General features: G+C 44.7%; 1 protein-coding gene across 1 annotated transcript in view; it reads right to left on the bottom strand.

Moving 5' to 3' along the window:
• LOC142302455 (uncharacterized) overlaps positions 1-16,350 on the bottom strand; it is a 593,189-nt gene that overhangs the window by 167,322 nt on the left and 409,517 nt on the right. Inside the window, exons 75-78 of the mRNA XM_075343517.1 lie at positions 15,140-15,211; positions 11,575-11,610; positions 9,922-9,981; positions 9,180-9,224 (exon numbers count right to left, since the gene is read on the bottom strand). Of these exons, the coding sequence (XP_075199632.1) occupies positions 9,180-9,224; positions 9,922-9,981; positions 11,575-11,610; positions 15,140-15,211 (213 nt within the window). The remainder of the gene's footprint in view (positions 1-9,179; positions 9,225-9,921; positions 9,982-11,574; positions 11,611-15,139; positions 15,212-16,350) is intronic.

Here is a 16,350-nt window from a genome sequence, read left to right as displayed (position 1 = left end):
GTTTGCCCTGGATGTAAAGCTGAGGGGCAGCCCGGAGAGCAAGGTGAGCTCTGCATCCCCTCCCTCGGATGAAGCAGCAAAAGGACCGGAGTAGGGCAGCGGATGCCCAATGCACCGTCCCCGTTGGGACCATCACTGAAGTTGCTGTTTGTTTGAAAAAGTTTAGAAAGTTTTGAAAAATGATGATAAGTGAAATTACCGAAGAAGTCACCTGATTTGTTTGTTGATTTGCCTTGTGATTGAACCGGCAGGAGCCGGCACCGTTGTCCCCGTGGGGACCGTTAAATTGGCATGGGAACTATCCATGGACAAGCCCGTGAACTTGAAGGGCACCACAAACGTTAAGTGGCTTGTAAATATGTTGGGTACCGTTACCGTTTCCGCAATACCGCCTCCGGAGAGGCAGGTTGGAGGGAGGGCCCTCAGCAGAGCAGGCCAGGGCCCAGCCACCAAAGGAACCGGTGGCCACCCTCTGGAGGGGAAGGACAGATCCCGCTCGGGTAACTTGTGCTGGACTGTGGGTCAAGGGGTGCTGCCTGGGTTTTAGGGGCAGCATCAGGGCCAGGTTGCTTGGGTGAGAGAGAGCGGAAACCGTGACCGTACACCGTTGTAACGTTAAAAGTAAATGTGCCTCCCGTCTTGGGAAGAGTTGTGATTAAAAATGTATATAATTTACCGTTTATAATGTTATACCGTTTTACCTTTTCAGAAAAACAAAAAGGAAAATAAAACCGGTGTTGGACGGGCAGCCCGAGAACGGTCTGCGTTTTGCTAAGGGGGAATGTGTCGCCCTGGGCAAGCCAGGGGACACAGATAACACACACACACACCCCACATCCCTGCAGGTACACCAGCTAACCCAAAAATCCTTGTTGCCTTCCTCCAGGAGTCTGATGATGCACACCAGGGGGTGGGCCAGGCGGTTGGCTCCGCCCATCGAGGAGCTCACAGCTCTGGAGGCAGGAAGTTACAGGCAGATAGGAAGAGGAGATAGCTCAGGGACGAGCTTGAGTAAACAACAGAGTTCTGTCAGGGAGGAGGAAGTGGAAGGAGTGGAGCCCAGGCAGGGCAAGAGTGAAGGAGTAGCCTAGACAGGGTTAGAGTAAACAGCTAAGTGGAAGTGAAGGAAGAAAGCAGTAAAGAGAGAAGGCCTGAAGTTGGTCTGTGGCTGTGTGCCCAGACGGAGTCAGCAAGGTCAGCAGACAGTGGTGAAGATCTGCAGTGGGACTGTCTGGAGGTTGCTGGAAGGGCCACGGAGGCTGTGTGTATCCGGGGGTCTGGAGCAGTATACAAAGGGCAGTCAGCACCAGAGCAGGGGCTTTCGGATCCCAGCAAGGCTTGGAGTCGCTGTAAATTGCTAAATCCGTTAGTGAAGGAGACGTAGATCCCCCAACAAGCAAGTCCTGATTGACGGCAAAGGTCCAACCACAACGGGGAAACACTGCCACCGCCAAGGCACCAGTTTCCCAGGGCCGGCGCCTGCGGGCAAAGTGTGGAGCTCCTCCGGCACAGATTGCAGTCGGGGAGCGGGTAACCGGTGGGAATCCACCGCTACCAAACAGACATTTCAAAGGTGCAGGGAAGAGACCGTCACCGCTAACTGCAGGGAACCGCAGCACCGTGAACCGTCCGAGGGACCCGTCCAACCAGCCGTTTGTTTACCGAGAACTGTGTTGTGTTTACTGGCTGAGTGAGTACCTCAGTGCCGCAAGGCACAGCGCTGCCCCCTGCGCCCCTGCACCCCACTGGCCCCCGGGATCACCAACCCCTACCCACGGAGGGGCAACACAACAACTGGCTGCTCCACATCACCATCCCCGGGATCCCCACATTGAGCAGCGGTGGTGAAATCACCACAACCGTGGGTGGCGTCACGAACTATAACAATCCCCACACCCAACCACAAAACCCCCCTTTCACTCACGGGCGAGGAGTGTCGCTCGAGAAACCCCGGGATCCGGCCCACCGCTCGAGCCACCACTGAGCAGCTGCCGGACCCGAGCAGAAGGGGTGAGCGCGGTGTGCTGACACCCTCCTCCCCGCCCGCGACATTAGCATATCGCATCCGATGCTCTCGCATCGGATGACATACGCTCGTGTGAGTCCAGCCTAATGATCATCTTTTCTTCTTCAGGCGGTCATTCTTCAAAATGTCCAGAACAGTTTAAAGGGGACTTTATCAGAGAAAATATTTTACCCCAGCCCTCTGCAGTTCAGTCCATGTACTTCCTGCAGAATATGTATTTTCTTGATGTTTTTCTTTGAGAGAAGTGGCTTCTTTGTTGGCCCTCTTCACAGCAGGTCAGCTTCCAAGAGCCTTCACGTGTACATGCAGATGAATTTACATCTGCCTGCTGCAATTCTTGAGCAAGCTCTGCACTGGTGTTAAAAAAATCCTATAGCAAAATTCTCTTTTTGCGATGGTCCTGGCACTTTATTGGTTGTAATGAAACCTTCTTTACATCAATTTAACCTCTCTTTTTGAAGTTCTTTGTGATCCAATAAATAGTTATTTTAGGGGCAATTTTACAAGCATCAATGTTCTTGTCTTGATGTGACTGCGGGATAGCAAGGGATAGGGGGCTCCTTTACTGTGCCTCATGCTAGGGGACACTAGACTATCCCTGACCTCCAGACTCCAGATTACCTCTGAAGGTCCCGTGTCTTACTATTCTTGTGAGGGAAACACACAGATTAAGATAGACAGGGGAAAACCAAAACTCAGATGCACTGTAAACTCAAAGGTTTAACAGTAAGAGATTAAGGAGAAAAGCAAGAAGGAAGGCAGGAACAAAAAGATAACAAAGGTTAACACCACAACCGCTCACAGCAATAATGCACAACAACCAGCAGTAAAGGGGGCTTTACACGCTGCGACATCGCTAACGATATGTCGTCGGGGTCATGGTGTTTGTGGCGCACATCCGGCGTCGTTAGCGGTATCGCAGCGCGTGACAGCTAGGAGCGATGATCAACGATCACAAAAACAGCAAAAATCGTTGATCGTTGACACGTCGCTCCTTTTCATAATATTGTTGGTGCTGCATGCCGCTGGTTGTTCGTCGTTCCTGCGGCACCACACATCGCTATGTGTGACACCGCAGGAAAGACGAACATCTCCTTACCTGCGTCCACCGGCAATGAGAAAGGAAGTAGGTGGGATGTTCGGCCTGCTCATCTCCGCCCCTCCTATGCTATTGGGCGGCCGCTTAGTGACATCTCTATAACGCCGAACGAACCGCCCCCTTAGAAAGGAGGCGGTTCGCCGGCCACTGCGACGTTGCAGGGAAGTTAAGTATGTGTGACGGGTGTTAACGATGTTGTGCGCCACGGGCAGCGATTTGCCCGAAATGCACAACCGACGGGGGCGGGTACGCTCGCTAGCGATATTGATAACGATATTGCAGCGTGTAAAGTGCCCTTAAGTCTGGATTATAACACCTCACTAGACCAGTATAGGTAAACTATAGCTGCAATTAATGGAAAAGAACGGCCAGCATATATAGGAAAGGAGTGAATGTCTCCCCTACAGCATGTGATCAAAGAGACTAACAAGCAGCCTAGCAGAGATTAAAGGCCCGTTTACACACAACAAGATCGCTAACGAGATTTTGGGGTCACGGAATTCGTGACGCACATCGTTAGCGACGTCGTTGCGTGTAACAGCTCCGAGCGAGTGTTAACGATCAAAAATACTCACCTAATCGTTGATCGTTGACACGTCATTCATTTTCAAAATCTCGTTGGTCGTTGCGGACGTAGGTTGTTTGTCGTTCCTGAGGCAGCACACATCCCTACGTGTGGCTCCCCCGGGAATGACAAACAACAGCTAACCTGCGTCCTCCGGCAACAAGGTCGGTGTGTCGTTAATGTGGCTGGTCTCCGCCGCTCCGCTTCTATTGGTCGGTCGCTGTGTGACATCGCTGGGATGGCACACGAACCTCCCCCTTAACAAAGAGGTTGTTCGCCACCCACAGCGACGTCGCTAGGAAGGTAAGTATGTGTGACAGGTGTTAGCAATATTGTTCGCCACGGGCAGCGATTTGCCCGTGATGCACAAACGACGGGGGCGGGTACGCTCGCTAGCGATATCGTAGCGTGTAAAGCCCCCTTTACTCTTGCTAGCCTGCCTAAGTCTGTGAGTCGATGTCCGCGTCTCCCTGCGTTGATCATAGACATCAGAGAAGTTAACAGGCAGAGTGCCAGAATCTCTAGTTTTCACATATCCTGATGCTGCCATAAGGGGTACTTTGCACACTACGACATCGCACCTGCGATGTCGGTGGGGTCAAATCGAAGTGATGCACATCCGGCGTCGCTGTCGACATCGGAGTATGTGAATCGTTTTTACTACGATTAACGAGCGCAAAAGCGTCGAAATCGTATGATCGGTGTAGCTTCGGTCATTTCCATAATTTCGGAAGGACCGATGTTACGATGTTGTTCCTCGTTCCTGCGGCAGCACACATCGCTGTGTGTGAAGCTGCAGGAGTGAGGAACATTGCCTTACTTGCGTCCCGGCTGCAATGAGGAAGGAAGCAGGTGGGCGGGATGTTTATGTTCCACTCCTCTCCGCCCCCCTGCTCCTATTGGCCGCCTGCCGTGTGACGTCGCTGTGATGCCACATGACCCACCCCCTTAGGAAGGAGGCGGTTCGCCGGCCAGAGCCACGTCGCAGGGCAGGTAAGTGCATGTGAAGCTGCCGTAATGATAATGTTCGCTACGGCAGTTATCACAAGATATCGCAGCTGCGACTGGGGCGGGGACTATCGCGCTCGGCATCGCTACCATCGGCATGCGATGTCGTAGTGTGCAAAGTACCCCTAACAGTTGGCAATGCCTGAAAAAAAATCTGCTTGTGACAGTTCTTGTCTGTAAAGCCCTTTTTATGCAAAGTGACTTATGTACGTGTTTTCTTGGAGCTAACCATGAAAAACCTGAGAGACAATGATTTCAAGAACCAGCCTCCGCTGTTTTAAGGCAACCATTCTTCTTTTATAATTTTATCAGAATGACAATGATATCAGCTGCCTTGTCCTCGTGAATATTTTCACTTGCGCTAACAAGAAGATCACTGACATTATCAAAGCAGGTCATTTTGTAGCAGGGCTGAAATTCTGTGGAAATTGGCTTTTTAACCATTAACTAAAGCCTGCTTTACACCATATGATCCAGCATACGATATCGTATACGATAGTACCCGCCCCCATCGTATGTGCGGCACGTTCAATTTGTCTGGTCCCAGCCCCCTGGCTCTGGGCACTCAAGGGACATCCTCTGGCAAAGTGTCCATCCTACTTACAACAGCAACAGACCGGTATTAGGATGTCTATGGTGTCAGGAGCGGGTTTCTCCTCAGGAGCCGCCCTGGGGCACTCTTCCGGTAAGACATTCTGCAAGGGCTGGATCGTAATTACCGCTGTCTTTCCTCCATTGTGGGGCTCCAGGGGTTTATATTGCCAACGCTGGACTCCCCAGGGACCGAGGGGGGTGTTACGATCTGGTAACCATGGACGATCATGAAAAATCCCATTAATAAGGAAAAAGCAAAGCTACAAGAGTAGTTGGAAACTGAGCTGACCGCAATCCCCCATCTATCAGACATCACTAGAAGTAGCAGTGGGATGTTCCTAACACACCTAGACACCTCATCACTGCCTGAGAAACTTGCTACACCTCAAAGATACCAAAAAACGAATAAGATATCTAGGTAATTATATTAATCCATAAACCAAAAAGACTAAATTACCTAAAAAAACATTTTTATTCGTTAAGAGAGTCCTCTTGACTGATAGTCGACTGAGTCAGAACCTCCGCCATATATAATTTATGACGTCTATTGACAGAAATGTATTATCTTGACTAAACTAATGTCACACACTGTCTCTATGGGTCTGACCTTGGGTGTTTCACCTTACCCACTTCTAAATTAGGACACACGGTATTCTCCTAGTGTGAGTGGAGGGCTGTTATAGGACTCAAGCCGACGAGGAACTGGGGCGTCAGGAAACTTTAGGACGCCGACCCCTGTATGACAGGAAGGGTAAGGAGTAGAGTATACTGATTCCCACCTTTCTTCTCATCACTTATTTTAATATGTGTACCTTGTTTGTGGCATATATGTGAATAAAAATGTTTTTTTAGGTAATTTAGTCTTTTTGGTTTATACACCTCAAAGATAGAAATGAGGAATCCTAACTTGCCTCGCAGCGGTCCCCAAAGAAATAGTAAGCCCCCAGCATGCAACAGCGGTGATGTAAGAAAACACAATACACAGAAAATATAGATCAGCAAAAGTGAGGCCTGACTTACTAGGTAGAACAGGACAGGACAGTTAACTGATTAAGGCCAGTAAAAAACGCTGCAAAAAATACTGAGACCACACGGACTCTCCCCACTATATCAGGTACTCTTGTGCTAGACACTTTACACAGAACTGTAGATATAATGGGAAGAAACAAAATCACAGAACAAATAATCTAAAGTGCAACTGATCCAAAAATGAACAGGAAGCAAGCTCCCTTTCTTGCAGGAGAAACTGCCCTTCCCACAAAAGCAGAAAGACAGATCCTCACATACAAGAAACCAAACACAGAACCAAATGAAATGTGCAGAAACACTGTTAAGTGCAAATCTAGCAATTAAGCAAAGAAACAGTAGACTTAACTGGAGTAGATTCAGGCACCAAATAAATGGGAAAAACAGAAGGGAAAACTCCCAGCCATCTTCAGAAGCAGGCAGGAACATCTATCAATGGCGACTGCCAGGCACAAAATGCTCTCCTAAATAAACTAAGCTGATCTGCTATAGGATTTCCTAGATTCCCAATTAATTCCTTCACCCATCTGAATCACAGACTCAAACTCAGCTTCATTACCATTCCTGGCCACCAGAAGTAGCTCCACACCAGCACCCACTCGGATGACATTCACAACAGGTGGGCCAGAGGAGATATCGGGAGAGTTTTGGTTGGGGAGCATGCTTTTGGAAAATTGCAGAGTTTGTCCCCACTGACACTCAGTAGGGGCGCTTCCTCGTCGTACTGCGGTGCCCATTCCTCTCCAGGAGTGCAAGGCCTTGAGTCCAGCATCTCCATTGTCACGGGTGCAGTGTCCGGATCATCCTGGTCTTTTGTCTTAATCGACAGGATCTTTTCTTCTGGTTCTACCTGGTTCCCCAGGCAGGTAGTACTCTCCTCCAGTAGCAGGGTTTCTGTTTGCGCATTTTTCGGGGTGCCGCCCACAACAGCACGCCCCCTTCTTTTCCCACGCGGAATGATTAATTGTGACTGTCTTTTTTTAAGAAACACGGTTCAACACAGTTCTTTGAGGCGCACAGTACCTGTTTGTTGCGGGCACAGAATCCTGTTTGTGACGCCAAGTTGTAACACCCACAGGGCAAGGGGTTAAATGTACTCATCGCCGGATCAGTGATGTCGAGTCCGGGATGTCATGGGTGGCCCTTGCCCAGTTTCGTGGCCCTGAAGTTTGCAATAAAAGAGGGGATGGAGGGAGAAATGGAGATGGGATGAGGATGATGGTGGGGAGATGAGGAGGATGTTGGGAGTTCTTTCATGACGCCACTTGTGGTATGCGGCCAGGGATAAGTCGCCGCTGCATTCGCAGTCCTCTGGGGTGAATGGTGTCACAGCTAAGGTAGTTCAGCTTCCCACAGGCAAAGCTAGGCCCCAGGGAGGATGATGGAGGAGGTAGTGGCCAGTGGCGCCGAAGCGCGGGCCAATCCCGGATAAGATAGAGGTAGCCACCGGTATTTGAAACTGTCCTTTCCCAACGGATGCCCCTCCAGAAGTGAGGAACCTGGACTGAGCTTCCCGCTCCAAGCCTCAGGCTCTGTGAAGGTAAAGAAGGTAGAAAATAGTGTTGTCCTGCCAGAACTGAGGTCCCGACTTGACTGCCGATCTTGTAAAGTTGCTCCTGCCTCTACCCCAAGTGGTACCCGCCCCCCAGGCGGTTGTCCTAGTGACTGGGAGAGTACCATGCACTGTGATGGCCACCCCCAGCCTACCCTAGTCCAGTACCCCGTGAGAAGTTGCCTGAGCTGTATGTGACGTTAAATGTGGAAAAACCGGTGGTTAATCCCCTCCTTATCCGAGATGAATACTGCGCCCTAAGTGAGGTGCAGTACCATGTGGTGATTGAAGCATCAGGGGCGCCACAAATGCATTTCTAGTTTCTGAGCCACAGGCTTCCTTCAGACGTCAGTGATTCTGGTACGTATCTTACTGTTGTTTTTCATGTACCAGAATCACGAACATACACAGACTCATTAAAATCAATGGGTCTGCGCACACATCAGTGATTTTTCACTGGTGTTTTTCCGTGCATTGCACATCTCTGTCCGTGTGCTCTGCACGGAGACAAGTCCATTTTTTTCTGGCATCACTGATGTTTTATGGGCCACACTATGGTGTGATCCGTGAAACATGTACCAGAAAAAACACATATATTGAAAATAAAAAGCTTTTAATACTCAGCTTTTCCAGCAAAGCTTTCTCTGGCCACTGCTGTCCCCTGCTTCCATGCCGGCCAATTATTCTCATGGCTATGCAGTTATGCACTGCACAGCTGACCCAGAAGTAGCTTCAGCAGTGAGAGGCACAGGAGCGTGGACAGGTGAGTAGATCTCCATGTATTATCACGGACAGCACACGGAGATCACACGTGTGCCAAAATCACGGGACATAGAGAGACATAAGCACCTTTAACACGTCAGTGAAAAATGTCTGTTTTTCACTGGCGTGTGAAAGAGGCTTCATACTGTATTCCCTGCCTACTGCTACTCTCCTTTCGTTGATTGACAGATTTTTGCTCTGCTGCATGGCTCCTGACCGTGGAAGATGCTGCTAGGTAAGAAGTATAGAGTGGGGTTGAGAAGCTAGAAGTGCATCACCATGCCCCAATGCACTTACAGACACAACTTCAAAAAGTGATTTCTCGATTCAGGTGTATAGCTTTGGAGTCATAAAGGGAATTACTGGCTCATCTTTAAAGGGCTACAGTCATATCAATGATTTAAAGTTTAGGACAGGTTCCTTTTTAACTTTGGTCAGTTTTAAAGCATGAAACATGGCTTTCAAGGTTTAGCCAGTACTTGAAATTAGTATAAAGATTGTTGCTATATTGCCACTGCTTCTAAAAAGTACACTTGAAATAAATTACCATTATACCACCTGGCCCCGGTATTCCTGGAATTCCATTTTCTCCCTGACAATAAAAAAAATGTTAGACTGATTATTTGCGTACGTTATAGTTTATAGGACTCTGTCACAATTCATGTAGAAAACGGTCTGTGGCTCCGTAGTTAGCCTAGCAGTGTACACCAGTATGTAATTATAGCTGCCTGCATATATCATCATGTCTGTTGCCTGTCACCCTGCTGTCAATAGTATTACCGCTGTATGTTACACTGTAACAAAAGTGTTGTGCCTTTGCTTATATAACTATACATACATATTATATTATATGTATTTAGTATTAGTTCTGAGTATTAAAACTGATTTGTTTATTGACTAGTACTGCATGGCTAGTATACTTTTCTGGTTCTTTGAGCATAACTTAACTCTCAAAATTGTAATTGAAGGGAAAATTCTAATAAACTTTAAATACTTGTAAAATCTGCATATCTGGCTCCATCTAGTGGTATAATACATGTTGCTGGCAAAAGTGTTTATGAGAAATGTTTGTTTTTTCACAAATTCACCATAAGAATATACTTACGAATGTATCTATTAAAATAAGACTTACAGTAATTTTTGTTGGATGTGTAAGTGGAAAGATAATTTATAATCCTTATATATTAAATACTAATGTCAGATTTGGTTTAAAATTTTAACAGGAGGATAATGAATTTATAAGTCATTATCTGTCATTATATTATTATATAATGAAAACAGCAACTTACTCTTACACCGGGAAAACCACGTGGACCTCTAGGACCAGGCTCACCAGTAACTCCTTCACCCTGTAATAAAAAAAAATATGATTAATTTAGAATAATCTGAACCACTATACTCACCCTGCTTATATCTTATCTGGTCTCAAACCTAAAGGTTCATTATTTGTGCTCATTTCTTACAGGTAAAGGCAGCAGTCAAGTATTAAATAAATATATCAATGGATTTTTTCTTCGAGATTTAATTTTAGAACCCATTAGGAACAAGGTTTTGGTGATGTATCTGATGAAACCTCGATCAGTTTTTTAAAAGTGTGTAAATTATTTTTCCTCTAATAATGATATTAGAATGATACAGAAAGTCAATAGATCGGACTGAACCAATCAGCATAAGGTGCGGGAGAATTATACAAAATACTTTCAAGGATCTGTCAGGGAGCGGAAGACTTATATACAGATTACTGGAGTGATGTGTAAGATGGCTTAAAAGGTGGAGCTTTAAGTTTATATATCCACACAGGCAAAGAAGAAATGGAACTATAGATGGCCATAAATTTAGTGATGTGTAATAGTGAGAAATTAAATGGAAAAAGTATTGGACACTTGAAGAAAGATGAGGGGCAAAAAGAGACGGAAAGTCATGACACCAGCTAAAATTGATCAGTATTTATTACAATGCAACCCTGCCACTTAGTGAAAAATAATATCAGCTGGTTCAACTGATGACCTATAAAAATGTGTCTCATTACCAAGGTGCCACACAAGAAACATCTCATGATTGGTAAAACCAGTGAGGTGTCTCAAGACCTTCACAACCTTAGTGTTGCAAACCTACTGGCAGCATTGGTTACAGAATAATTTTTAATCTACTGAAGGTTCCAGCGAGCACTGTTGGGACCATAATTCAAAAGTGGAAAGAACATAATTTCACCATAAACTGGCCACGACCAGGTGCTCCCAGCAAGATTTCAAACAGAGGAGTGAAAAGAATTATTAGAAGAGTTGTCCAAGAGCCAAAACCACTTGTGGAGAGGTACATAAAGACCTGGAATTACGAGGTACAATTGTTTCAAAGAAAACTATAAGTTTTGCACTCAATCCCCATGGTCTATATGCACACTCACCACGCATTGCTGAACAAAAAGCATATTCAAGTTTAAAGTTTGCTCAAGGACATTTAGACAAGCCTGTGAAATACTGAAAAAATATATTCTGGTTAAATCAGACCAAAATTGAACTCTTTTGATGCCACAATATACACCATGCTTGGAGGCCAAAAAGCACTGAATATCTCCTGAAGTGAATCGATTGGAAAGTTTATGAAAGGAAATAAAGCTCAGAGTTCCTAGAAGGAGCACATGGAACCTTCAGGATTTGAAGACTGTTTTTGTGGAAGAATGGCCAGTGTTTTTGTGGAAGTTTGTGCCAGTTTTTGTTTTAAAAAGTAGCTTATTTTATCCCCGCTTTTGCACACGTATTTGTGATATTTTGCTATTTACCACTGCTCTTGCCACAATTTGTAATATATTGTACAACACTGATAATTTTTAGTGCAAATAATAATTCAGACAAAAGCAAAACTAGTTATAAAACTTCTTCTCATGATAACTCGCCCCAAAGCTATTTTTTTTACTATTATATTATATAAATGGACATACTGACCTTCTCACCCTTTGTGCCAGGTGCTCCTTGTATTCCCTGAAAATGAGAAATATATGGCAGTTTTTAGGATTCACAAGCCTAGTTAACGATTCTGCTTGATGGGTGACCACTAAGTTACTGTCATTCTAGGGACTCGTGTATTCTCATACGATTGCTGTCCATGGTTTTCACAGATAACACTCGTACCTATGCTATTCTAAGGGGCTGTGCACATGTCCGATGTTTTTCTTGGACAGAGTGGTCGTGGAAAGAATTGTAGACATGTTCGATTTTGATCCTAAGGGTCAATTCAAAATTGGAAATGTGAGTGTACAGATTTCATGAAAAAAAATTGATCCGTTTTTCTCATATGTGGAGACATCGGTCGTATGACATATGAAATTCTTTTTCAAATGGAAACAGTCTATTTTCGGTACGCTGAGTCCATATGTCAGTTTTTACAATCATTGCTGCATCACTTCTTCATGAAAAAAAACCCCAATTCTTAGCTTCTCTGACATATTAAACTCAAAATTAGATGTAATCCATGTACTATCCTCTGTGCTTTGCTTTTTTTCCACAGTCTTTGACTTGATTTGGCAAGTTAAAGTGGTTATCTTTGAGGGCTTTTTTCCCTATGGGGCTAAGATCTCACCAGCATGTAGTTGCTAACTACCTGCCTGTTCTTCCCTGAGATATCTCTCCAGGCTCAGGCAGCAATTCTCTGTCTTTCTTTGACCTTACGTCAATGGAGCAGCTTTTGCCATTGACAACTGTCCCCCTTCAGTTAGGCAGTAATGCCCTATCGACAGAACAGAGCAGAAAAGAAGGTTCTGCTTTGTTGACATGATGTAACCGTAAGCCGAAAAATTGCTCTGGGACTGCTCTGAGCCAAAATAGATTGCTGAAGGGAAAAACAGGCAGGTAGTTAATAACTACCTGCTGCTACGTTCTTGTCTCCATTGGGAAAAAAATACAAAGTCCCAGTTAACCTTTTTAAATCTGCTTCACAAATCAAAGTTAGACATGTATCTGTTTGAGGATTTTCGAGACAATTGGTCTACAATGTGAAAATGCACATTTGTTTTAATATGCCCGTGATCTGGCCACAAAAATGAATGGCTAGCATAAAGTACGTACCAAAAAACTGATGTGTGACAGCCCAGCCTTTGGTTACAATACACGGTTACATACTCCCTGCATGGTTCTCCCTATGTATGACGTTGCCCTAGATTCCTCCACTGCTTGAAAGTTATGATGATGAGGAATCTAGATTGTGAGCCCACTATTCTAGGCACAATGACAAATATGTTGGTGCTAGATAAGCAACACTGAATAGGATGGAACTAAATCATAGAAATTTTGAAGAAAAACTAGAGTGGTCAGCAGTCCTATAGAATCAGATGCATGTACACCATGGGGTATAATGTAAACATAAAATGTTTTTGGTCATACGACTTGTCTTGGGAAATACTGTCAGAGTGTAGCTATTGCAGTACCATTAATGAATATCCTTGTGTCTTTAATTTATTTACCCCAAATTAGATTTATATATTTTGCACATTAAACTTTTTTTTAGTAAAAGATTGAAAAATTATATTTATTTACTTCTGTTTTTGGCTAAAGAACAGTTAGAAAAACTGCCAGTGTAAAATCATACTTATTCTCATGGCTAAATTTGCTCTAAACTCATCGAGTGTTATGGTGGCATCTGACGTTGTTCAGACCGCAGGCTGACACTCCTCGCTATACTTTCTCTTGTGCTTCTGAGTTGCACAGGCAGGCTTAGGTGTAAACCAGCTGTGTGCTCATTAGTGACAGGATTATCAGGAGTTAATTTCTGCTAGTCTGCCGATTACCTTTTAGTTCACACGTTGCATTAGACCTATCACAGGTACTCCCTGCCTAATTAAGATAGATGATTTAGTCTTCCTGTGCTGACTATAGCTTTCTACTACACCGGTCCATGTACTGTTTTTTTCCAGTTTGGTGATTTACTGCATGTTGCATGGAGAGCTGTGGAATTCCTCCTGTCATTTGGTTATTTCCTCCATGCTTTAGTTTTCCTCCTTATCCCTTGTTGTCTGATTACTCTGTGTGAGTGTGCTCTGTGATAGGTTTTGGTTTCCGATGTTTGTCTATCACTGTCAGTGTTTACTCGCTCCTGTCCCAGCCCTCCCTCTTTGTGGTAGGGTGGGAGGGCTTTATTAGGTTAGGGCTGATCAGGAGCAGGGGTTGGAAGTCGATCCAGACTTTGTTACCAGCAAATGGATCTCTTCGCTCAAGTACAGCTAGGACCCCCTAACCTGAGAGCCAGTTTAGGAGCTCCGGTCCACTGTTATCCCCTGCCACCCCATGAAATAAACAGGGAAGCCTATTACCTATTAATGTAGTTGCTGCAAATTTAGTCTAGTAGAAGGCCTGCAATCAATTCCAACAAGTCTGGAAGACGTAAGGTGCAATTGCTTCATGAGTTATATTTTTATGTCAAGTAAATGTTATATCACTATAAAATGAGCACAGAAAAGACCCTTGCACCCTAGAGATGCAATATTGGAAAGGGATATGTGGATAAGTCGGTTGCGCTGCTGGTCAAGAAGATATTCAACGGAGATGAAGGTGTTGAACAAAATACAAATTTTATTAAATTATGCGTTTTAGAGAATTGAACCAAATCCTTTATCAGTAAAAGGTTTTGTTGCAGTTTTTTTCCTGATGGAGTGTGTTTAACTCTGAAAAAAGTAGAGTACTAAAAAATGATCTTTTATTCAATGCCATCATCTCCATTGGATATCTTCTTATCTTCTTGACCAGCAGCGCAGCAGATTTATCCATATATCTCCTTCCACATTTGGATTTACTACAGGTTTTCTTCCAGCACATGGAGCAGCAGCAGCTGGTATCTATACATACATAGGAGTAGTACAACAACAAAATAGAAGTGGTCCCGCACCACCGCATATCACTCTGCAGTAACGCACGTGTGCTCGTGGAGGGCTGTAAATTACCGTGTCCTGAGTGGGGGTGCTCGTCCAGAGAAAAAGTCCAAGTGCAGATGAGCTGGGGAGAAGAATGAAGGACCGCACTCCATCCACTGTGCAGGAATATGATTTATTTAGCGGTGCAGGGTAAAAAGCCGGAGACGCACTGGGAGCTGGCTCCCAGGTAATGGACGATGGCCGTTTCGCCTAATCAGGCTTCCACGGGTCCATTCCAGCTCACAGTGCGTCTCCGGCTTTTTACCCTGCACCGCTAAATAAATCATATTCCTGCACAGTGGATGGAGTGCGGTCCTTCATTCTTCTCCCCAGCTCATATACATAGGAGTAGTGCCTAACACAACCCAGCCAAGTGAGCAATACCATACTACAGTATCTGCAACGTATATTGCCCAGATGATGCCCTATTGTGTGCTTTTTCTCACATTTTAGCTGCACCCTAGACGTGACAAAATTCAAACCACATCACTACAGACAAGTTCTAAGACCGAAGGTTATGTCTTCACGTAATATCAGAGACAGATAACAACAGTTATGAATAAACCAGTTCAAGCACACTGTAGGGAATGAAGCATTGTGATTTGTACCTCTTTTCCCACTGGTCCAGTGACACCTGGAGACCCACCGTTGCCATTCTTGCCCCTTTTTCCTCTTTCTCCCTGTAGAAAAACAGCTCATCCATAACTTCTAATATGATTGTAATATATTGTGTGGCTGTGCAACATATGGGGAGTAGCTAAAAGAAATTAAATAGAGTTTCCAGTAAAAGGTTAAAGGACATTGCAACATTACATAAGAGCTGACCATTGTATTGAGCTTATATTGCAGGATTTGTTGATGCAATATAGATTATTTTTATTATTATTTATTTATAGACCACTATTGATTCCATGGTGCTGTTCATGAGAAGGGGTTGCATACAAAATACAAATATAAATTGCAGTATACAAACTAACAGTGACAGATTGGTACAGAAAGGAGCAGATCCTGCTCTTGCAGACTTACATTCTACTGGATAATGGGAAAGGAGACAGTAGGTTTGGGGGGTTGAAGCAGCTCTGCTGGTGGTGAGGTGGGTTACTGCAGGCTGTAAGCTTTCTTGAAGACATGCCTTTTCAGTTCCTGCTTCAAAGTTCCAAATGTGAAGGATTATCGTACATGTTGGAGCACAAAATTTTAGAGGATAGGGGATGTTCAGGAGAAGTCTTGCAGGCAATTGGATGAAAAACATACAAGTGTGGAGTAGAGAAGGAAGACTTTTGAGGACCGGTTATTACGTGTTGGAAGATATTGGGAGATTAGTTGGGAGATATATGGGAGAGACAGATTCTTTTTTGTCGTTTCAAAGACTTCTCTTTTTTGTCGTTTTTTTTTTTTTTAATGGATGGCTTTGTAGGTCAATGCTAGTAGTCTGAATTGGATTTGTTGGGCAATTGGGAGCCACTAAAGGGATTTGCAGAGGGAAGAAGCAGACGAGTAGCAAGGAGAGAGGTGGATTAGTAGGGCAAAAGAATTAAGGACACATTGAAGTGCAACAGTAGTAGCAGGGAGCCCACAGAGTAGGATATTACAGTAGTCAAGACAGGAGATGATTAGGACATGCACAAACAATTTAGTAGATTGAGGGGTGAGGAAAAGATGGATTCTAGAAATACTTTTGAGTTGGAGGTGGCATGAGATAGCAAGAGCTTAGATGTGCAGTTTGAATGACAGGGCAGAGTCAAGGGTTACTACGAGGCAGTGAAGTTCCGGTAAAGTTGAAAGTGTGATGTCATTATTGTGCTAGTGTAATAATTAT

This window comes from Anomaloglossus baeobatrachus, chromosome 4, assembly GCF_048569485.1.
Source record: "Anomaloglossus baeobatrachus isolate aAnoBae1 chromosome 4, aAnoBae1.hap1, whole genome shotgun sequence".
Lineage (NCBI taxonomy): Eukaryota > Metazoa > Chordata > Amphibia > Anura > Aromobatidae > Anomaloglossus > Anomaloglossus baeobatrachus.
Note: the sequence above shows the minus strand (reverse complement) of the source record. Positions and strands in the feature narration are given on the sequence as shown.